Source organism: Hydra vulgaris, chromosome 07 (genome assembly GCF_038396675.1).
Source record: "Hydra vulgaris chromosome 07, alternate assembly HydraT2T_AEP".
Classification (NCBI taxonomy): domain Eukaryota; kingdom Metazoa; phylum Cnidaria; class Hydrozoa; order Anthoathecata; family Hydridae; genus Hydra; species Hydra vulgaris.
In genome coordinates, this window is record NC_088926.1 from 27,261,037 (window position 1) to 27,270,536 (window position 9,500).

The following is a 9,500-nucleotide window of genomic DNA, read 5'->3' on the forward strand; positions in this document are numbered from 1 at the left end:
TATGTTATCTACGAAGTATTATTATATTATAAGTATATTCTACAAACTATAAGTACAATTGCAATTTTTTTAAATGATGAGTTTTTTTCAGCTTAGAAAGATACCATAATATAAAAACTAACCAAACAAGATTTCCAATAACAAATATAACAATGAAAATATAAAATATATTAGTTTCATTCTTTGAAATAGCATATCTACCTTCTGGAGGAAAAGAAGAAACATATGTAGGATAGAATGTCACTTCACACACATTTAAACAAATGAAAGCAAAACAAAACCATACATACCAATCCAGTAGGGTATTATATGGTAAAACAGGTAAAGCAGATGATACCACAAATTTATATGCAACAGCAGTTAATAGTAGAGTAAGTGTGATAGACAACCTTGAGCTTGTATCCATTTTACTCCCATCTTCATTTAAACCGAAGTTAACTAATGACAGACAGGAAATCACAGCAATTGGAATCATTGTGTTGCTGATGTAAGAACGAGAACGACGACTGAGTAAAATGCTAAACGTTATTCTGGGATACTCATAACCTGATGATGACTCACTTCTATCGCTTTTGCTTACAATTCCAAACATTGTTTCATTAAATACTATTTTAAAAGCTCCATCATGTTGAAAACTTCGACATAAAAATTTACTTGTATATTCAATATTATGAATAAGAACTACACCGGAACATGGCCGATTTACTGTTAGTATGATATTTAATAATTGTTCATCAAAAGGGAACATTTTCAGCTCCATTCCTTTTGAAAATGTAGCTTTGGCTTTTATTTTTAATGTGTAATCATATAATAACTTAGAATCAACTGATCGTGATGATAATGAATAACTGTTGTAAGTTTCCTTTGATTCTTCTGATTTAATATTCAAAAAGTCCACATGCTCCATAATATTCAAAATTTGTAAATATTCATTAACATATAGAGGATCGGATAAAGTACTTATGTCACGAAGGCGCAGTTCACAATAAACAGACGCAACAAATGATTGACCGACTGTATCAATTTCATCTAAATTTAACAAAGTGCATCGACAATGTACATATATTGGAGATGAAAAGAAAGCATATCCAAGCAAGTTTTTATTATCATTATATGAGTTTTTAACAATGTTAACATTAAAATCTGCTTCAAGAGATTCCTCAACTTCCCATTCATATCCTTCTAATTTATCAACTTTACAGTACACAGCTTCATCTGTTACTTTGCTAATTCGCCACATTCCACCAAATTTTGATTGCTTCAAACATAATATATTATTATTGCTATACCAATCTATTTGTAAATTTTTACTTATAGGAGTTTCAAGGACAATTCGTAGAAACATTTCTCCTGAATACTGGTTCACTATTTCGCTTTGCAATATTCTGGAGTGCCATTTGAACGCTTTCTCAGAATCTGATTGGTTATTAGAATAAATCATTGTTGATTTATATTACTTGCCTAAGTATTTTTAAAGTGTTTTCAAAGTGATTTCTAAGTGTCGCTAAATTTATATTCTTTGCCAGACACAAAATGTTAACACATGACCGTAATGATTTTAAAATTAAAAATTTTTAATTAAGTTTAGTTAATTAATGATATACCCGTATATTAGTTACTGTTGCGTTAACTACTTTAATACTATTTAAAATACAAAAAAAAAAAAAAAAAAAAATATACACATACAAAAAGATTAAAAATTAGTTAAAATAAACCGATTAATAAGAAAAAAAGTTAGTAATGAAACGCGGCCAACACTATATAGGCAAAAAAAAATCATAATAAAAGTTGGGTCCGTTTAAATTAACAACCTGTGTGTCATTCCTGTTAATATATATTTCTTTTATATACAACTTAAAATTCTATTATTATATCTAGATTATTTCTGCATGTTTACTATTATAACTACCACCTATTGCTGCAGTTATAGTTACCTTAGTTACCAAGCTTCTCTACTTATTCATAGTTTAATTATTTAATATTTTAGTTTAATCAAGTATTAAAATTAATAATTTAATAATATATTATTTTTACAGGCCCATTACTATTTAACTATACTTTTGTAAAATCCTTACAATTCTTTCGTAAAATTCTTACAGCAAAAAGAAAAGTCTGTCAGTTATTTATTCATCAAAATTATCTTTAATTCACCTATTTTATTAATTTATTATTATTTCTTCTTTTTTAGTTTTAAATTATTTTAAAAAAATTTTCAAATTTTTTGCCCTAATTTTCTATGTATACATCCACTCCAGATACTACTCGAACTTCTTTAATCACTCTTCTTTGGGTATTCAGGTAAACATACCTTTTATCTGCTTTTTTAGGCTTTGAGCGTTTTAATGGTAATTCAGGTAATGTTTTATTTTGCTAGAATAAAAAAATGACAAGGTGCCAGTAAAGCAACTAGTCATTTTTTCTCAATAGCACAAAGAATAGGTTGAGGCAGTCTTTGATGTAGATTTGAGTACTTATGGTTTTTCTCTCATCAAGACAGTTGACCAAAAAAGAGTATGTTGATTTAAACATGATAGAAACCATGCATTTAGACTCAAATTTGCCTAACCGGACAATTGTTCTTGGGGATTCTCAACACCCACCCATGTACAACTTGATTGTTTGCAGCCGAACGGTTTTAGATAGTGCTAGGGCTCATCGTCCGTGAAATCTTTACATAAATGAATTTGACCAAACTTTGCCGGCAAAAGTCTATATACTTTGCCATTTTAGCTATCGTAAGCTGTTTATATGGTAAGAAGGTCGTGAATAATTTTTTAGATGGTACCATAGGGCAACGACGCTTGAACTGACTTGAATTGATGTAAAAAAAAGAGCAGTTTGTGGTTGATTAGTTGCTGTTATTATTGTGTTGTTGCTGTAATTTGCGCTTCATTGCATTTGGCGTCATCAATGTCGTGTTTAAATTGAGCGACCCATGTTCAAAACTGTCATGTGCAAAGTGACGCTACTTTGCACATGAGTATGCTTAAGTCAATTTTCTAATTAACTTTTCAGTTTATGGTAAATCAAAATTATGCTCCATAAAATATTTTTTTGACATAATGCGTTTGCTAGAAAACTAACTACATCTGCATGCAAATTAAGAAAGAAAACCTACAATGTATCTTCAGTTTGCCGTGACCAGCCGTGTCACAGTGGTTAGAGTTCCGGCTCAGAACTGAGAGGTCAGAGGTTCGAAGCCAGCTTCTCACCATATATACTACATACACGCGACATATATACGACATATAAACTGACCATATATACAACATCGGTAAGGAAACCTCTTGGTTAAATGCTCTTCCACGGTACTCTGTGATAATTTAACCTTCTGGTTAAATCTTCTTGGAGCACCTTAATGACTAAAAAAATTTTGCGTCCTGAACTTCTTAGGACGTTATCGAAACCGTTTAAAAGACGTCTTGAACAACGCAACCAATATTTAAAGAAAAATGAAATTTAAACAAAAATAAGTTTCTAATTTAATGAAAATATTAGGTCGTAGGACACTGTTATAGCACAACCGTTATTGCACGACTGTCGAGCAACTATATGGAAAATGGAAAACAACTTTAAGGAATTGTCCGCAAGTGTTCTATGCACTTATTTTCAAATGAAAAACCGCAACCTAGAATTTCCTGAAAAATTGCGACGTTAGAATTATTATGTTCTAAGCCCATGTTTTTGCAAACTGAGAAAATTGATGTCAAAGTTTAAGTTTGTTTGCTGCTAAATTGAAAAAATTATTTAGGAATTAAAGTTTTTTATTAGCTTTATTAATGTTCCGTTGTTTATTTTTAAACAAAATAAACTTATAAAAATTACGCTAACGCCCTTATTTTCCTACTCTCTTTTGGAGACAGAACAAAATAACTTTGGCTTTTTGTAAAATATAAAAATGTTATTTTGTTACATCTTATATATTAAATATATTAACTACATTTTTTAACAAAAACATAATGAAAATTGATGAAACTTTTGTTTAGGTAGTTATTTTTTTAATGTAGTGGTGTTGTTAGACACCCCCACGTCCCTAAATTAGGGTTGGTTGGGACCCAGCAACTCTATGGGAACTCTTTTTAAAATAAAAGGAGTGTTTTTTTTCGTAAACCTAAAAATGGAAGTTTTTTATTATTTTGGGGCCCTAATGATGGTTATTTATTTTGAGAGGGTCTCCAACCCACTAGCTACGGCACTGTTCTTACAAGTTTATTTGATACCTGTTCACGCCGGCTCTGAACAAGACTATGATGTTTTATTTAAAACAGAACACTTCGCTACATGACAAAAAAAGGGTTATATATATATATATATATATATATATATATATATATATATATATGTTTTTCATATATATATATATATATATATGTTTGTCATATATTTATATATATATGACAAACAATGCAAATTTGACAAAAAAAGGTTTAAAATAATATTACATTTAATTTTGACAACATAAACTTAAAGTACTATTTCTATTGATTTCATTTCATGACATTTCTACTGATTTTAAGAAAAGGCTCCTGATTATTTTTTTATTCTATGTAATAGTTTGAAAAAATGCCTACGGATAAGACTCTCTCAGACTATTTGAATACAATGTAAAAGCAATTTTTTACCTTAAATATATAATTCTTTACCTTAGAGAGTAGAAAAATGTACTTTATTATATGTATGTCACATACTCTTCATTACGTTAGAAATTGTACTCTTTTTTTAGTATATTTTGATGGAAACACGTTTTTATTAAGAAAATTTTATTAAGTTTTTATTAAAAAAAATTCTTTGAATTCAAAGCTTTTTAACTCACCTTTATTAGTCAAGGTAACACATTTGGTAGATTTTAAAATGTACAGTAAGAAAAACTGCTATTTAAGTGTCCGATAAATTGGAAAAATGTGGCAGTTTAGTGAGTTGAAGGCCCCCCAAAACCTATCATTAGGGCTCCAAATTCATATATAGTTTTTCACTAGGTATCACTAAAAAAAAAAGCTGCTTAAATTTGTAAAAGAGCTCTTAAATTTGCGAGTGGGCTCCACTTTACACCCCTTCCCCCAATTGAGGGACGGGGTGTAAAGTAGCCTTGCTTAGGGTGTCCCTTTTCCGCTTTTTTTTTAAATTTTGAGTTAAACTTTTTATGTGAGGTGCATAATGATAAAAAAATATCTATTGTAAAATTTTGGGACAATCAAACATTGTTTTGGGGTAGCACAGTTACCTAATTTGAGTAAATTGTAGCTTTCGCGCTTATTTTCAACATTTTTTAAGATTTCTCTGTCATTTTTAAAAATTCATTCAAGATTTTTTAGTATTTTATTTTTTATTAAGTAAAGTATTACAGTTAATAAAACTGGGCTGAAAGTAAAATTTTAGGGATTGCACAGTATCAAGTTCGGTCATTTTGCCAATATAGTATTAATTCTAAAATTCTTGCTGCCGTTTTTTGTAGATCTGTCAACAAGAATGCAAGTGTACTCAAAATATAAAAGAAATACTAATAAACTCAATTTAAAAAAATGTAGCCACTGATTGGAAAATCCCTTGATAACTTAATAATTTATAAGGAAAGTTAACATACTAAAGTTAAGATAGTACTTATGAATAGGGTTCCCATTCTCCTCTTTTTACCGTAGGAGAACGCTGTGAAAACTTCAATTTTAATTAGTTTGGCGCCGCGCTCTCCTACAAAAAAGAGGAGAATGTGAACCCTACTTATGAATAAAGCGTACAAATCAGCATTTTCAAAAAACAATTTTAAAAGCAATTAAAATTTTTAAGTTTAAAAAAATAAAATTGCTTTTAAATTTTCAATAGAATTTCCCCAGGAAATTCTATGGAAAATTTAATAGGAAAATTAATGGATTTTTTGGTCTCGATAAAAGTTTAGCTGTTGGTCCAAAACATCCATTAAAAGTCGGTCTTTTCAAAAGATATTTGCCCCTCCGAGAAGTTGACAATATTAGTGGAAAAGGATCGTCTTCAACCCGTGATGTTTTTAACACAATTTAAATTGAGATTAAACAGGTTCGGGGGAGAACAAGAGTTCCAACCAAGTCAGATAGCAAATGTCACGAATATATCTTAAAAGTGTTTATTGAATGGAAAAGTATAAAGAAAATAGGAAAAAGATGCAGAAAGAAACGCGTAAAAAGTTTAAGACACCAATAATTCAGCTGTGTGATATTTCAGCATCTAAAGACTACGAAATATTACGAGGTTCTCAAATTTCAACTTGGAAAGAGGAGAGGTTGTACTTACAAAATCATCGAAAATATCCACAGGTAAACAAAATTACTTATTTTGTTCGAGGTGTACAATATGCACAATTTTAGATATGTTTTTTTTAAGGTTGGCCACATGCTTGGTTGAAATACTACTTTACACCAAAGAGAGAAAAAAGTACACGAACGTTTGAAACAGCACAGAGCAGCGCATGATAATTCATCTAAAAGAAGACGAGATACTATCATGAGTGAACTAGTTGAAAATATTCTCAGCGATGATGATGAAAACAAAAAAAGCTTAGAAGATGACAAGTTTTATCCAACGTCACCAAAATAAAAAAAAGGTCATCAGCCCTTATTTCTCGGTTGAATCTAAAAATGCTAACTAATTCGTTTACTGAAGTGACGGATCCATGGGGAAGAAAGACCAGAAATCTGAAACCTCACCAGAATCTAAAAGTTCTAAAAATCTTAGAAATGGAGGTCCTTTTTTTTTAGGAGACGCAAATGTGATACAAAATAATTTCAACATCCCCTCTCCCCCCTCCCCCTCACTCAAAAAAAAAAAAAATTTAAAAAGCAGATTTTATTTTAGAATAATTGCTAAAAAACTTTTTATTTGTAGATTTTCATGGTAGTAAATAAAGTTAATACTTATTTAAATCCTCAACCTCTTCGAGTTGAGGATTTAACCAAGAACCAAATTATTTTAATGATCTTTTATTATGAAACAACAGTTTCGTTTTTGAAAAAATTACATATCTGATATAACAATAAGTAAGAGGTGAAAACTTAATTTTTTATTTTTAAAAACGCAGGCATCAGGAAATTTATGTCTATGACTTTACTTTTGTTTTTGTTTTTTTTTTGTTTTTTTTTAAAGGTATTTTTATAGCTTTTGTAACTTTTTATTGTTTTTATTGTTTTAAAAGAAAGGAAAAAAAAAAGCACAATGAAGAGTTTGAAGAGTTAAACTAAAGAGTTCGAATTACCTAATTATATTTTTAAAAATTTAAAATAGAGTAGCCAATGCAAGTTAAATAATAACTTATAGAAATTGCACTATATGTTTTGCATAGTAATTTTATTACCATTGTAATAAAATTATGATCCAAAATTGTAATATGTAAATTGTACTTTTAAATCTCAATTTGAAAACAATTTCTATTATTATTTTATTCGTAACGCGTTATTATTTCTATTTCTATTTGTTATTATTTCTATTTCTAATTGTTAACCGGTTTATCATTTGTTAACCGGTCTAATGCGTTAAAGTTGGGAGGCTGAATAAGTACAAATTTCAAAAGTGCGAACTGGCATAAGTGCAAAGCAGTTGCAAAAATTGGCATAAGTGCGAACTGGCATTAGTGCGAACTGGTATATGTGCGCCAAATGATTTTGCAAACGTTGTAATAAGTGCAAACTGGCATAAATGCAAACTGGCATTAATGCAAATCAGTTGCAAAAACAGAAATAAAATCGGGTCGCCATAAACTCGAACTGGCATACGTGTGCCGAATAAACTAGCAAACATTGGCATAAATGCGAATTGGCATTAGAGTGCAGAATATAATTGTAAATATTAACGTAAGTGCAAATCGGCATTTCACACTTGTGCCAAATCGCACTTACGACAGTTTGTACTTATGCCAATTTTTTCAATTTCTTTTAGAGCACATATTCCAATTCGCACTTGCGCCAGTTTTTGCAACTGATTTTTACTTATGACAGTTCTCATTTATGCCAGTTCGTACTTTTGAAACTCGCACTTATTCAGTCGTCCGTCGCACTTATTCAGTCGTCCCGTTAAAATGAAAAGTCGTTGGTATATTGATTTACCATTGGTGTTATTTCAAGCCAATATTGTTTAATAAATTCGAAAAAGTCTTAAATGTGTCGACTTTGCATAGTTTTAGATAAGATACAAAAACAATAAACAATGAATTTTGTTAAAGATAAGTATTAGGGTATGTCATACTCCGATCAAAATTTAAAAAAATCAGATTTACTATCGGCATTATTTGAAAAAAGGTGAGGTTTAACATATCAAATTTAAAACTATCAAAAAATTTGAATTTAAATTAGTTTAGGCTACCAGGAAACTGCCTTGAAAAATGCAAAAAAAAATGCGATTTTTGTTTGTTTTCATATTTTCAGAGTCAATTTTTACATTTTTAGATATAATTCAGCTATACAACAAACTTATCTTATGAGCTTTACAGTAAACTTATCTGCTGAAATTAATATAGGATAGGCGTAATACATTTAGTAACTAAAACTGTTTTAGAAATTTTGATTTACAGAGTACAGAATTAGGGTTTTTTCAAATTTTGAATGTAATAACTTCAACTCATACATTTTATTAGAGGGTCACTTTCAAAATGGTTTCAAAATGGTTTTCTAAAATACCTCTTTTAAACATTTAATAAAAAAGTTAATGTTTTTTATACATTGTCAGTGAAGTTATCAAAAGGGTTATACTTTTTTTGTAATATGATTTAAGAAATATAGTTTTTAGCAAACAAAGAGAGACTTGATGAAGGAAATAAAATGGAGCCAGGATGGTTTTCCGTTGTTTTTTTATTTAAGACTATGTAATATATTTTCAATATTTAATCTATTTTATTTGTTATTAAGAACAGATTACAAGGATTATATTTCTTATCAACGTTGATGCTACCAACTTTTTTAAACGTAAATTGATATTTATTACTTTTTTAAAAATTTTGTAAAATAACAAGATAAAAAGTATAATTAAATATAAAATAGCTGCTGAAAAAAGAAGAAAAATGGTTCTTGTCTACGTTAATATTTAGGATCTGGAAAGGAGTTACCAATAGCTAAACAACCAACACTGAGAGATGTTTTTAGATATTGTATTTTTCTAAGATAAACAAGTAAAATAAACCGAAGAAACTATAGTAGTTTTAAGTTGATACAAAATATTTACAATAAACTTTCAGAAAAATGGTTAATAGGCCGGTGTTTTATTTAAGCAACCTGTAACTAGTTTAAAATACAATTTGATAACAAAACTTAAAGATGCCTAGAACAAAGCCTGTCTGATTAAAATATAGAAAGTAAAGTTACAAATCAAAAGTATAATTTCATCATTGACAAACTATTTGACTTGGTCGACTGTAAATATATGATTTTGCTTTGTTCTGAGCAACACTGTCCTCCTGATTGTAAGTTGATTTCCACATTACCTGTATCTGTCATAGAGCAAAAAAAATACTGATTAATAAACTACTTTATATATAAGGTTTGAGT

General features: G+C 29.2%; 1 protein-coding gene across 1 annotated transcript; it reads right to left on the reverse strand.

The window, feature by feature from the left end:
• Positions 1-1,871, reverse strand: LOC105843837 (gamma-aminobutyric acid receptor subunit beta-1). Its single transcript, XM_065801527.1, has one exon. The coding sequence runs from the start codon at positions 1,439-1,441 to the stop codon at positions 47-49; it is 1,395 nt and encodes a 464-aa protein (XP_065657599.1). The 5' UTR covers positions 1,442-1,871; the 3' UTR covers positions 1-46.
• Positions 1,872-9,500: the final 7,629 nt, after the last annotated feature.

Excerpts from the sequence above, each read along its gene's own strand:
- LOC105843837 (XM_065801527.1), bottom strand. The coding sequence starts at position 1,441 with ATGATTTATTCTAATAACCAATCAGATTCTGAGAAAGCGTTCAAATGG.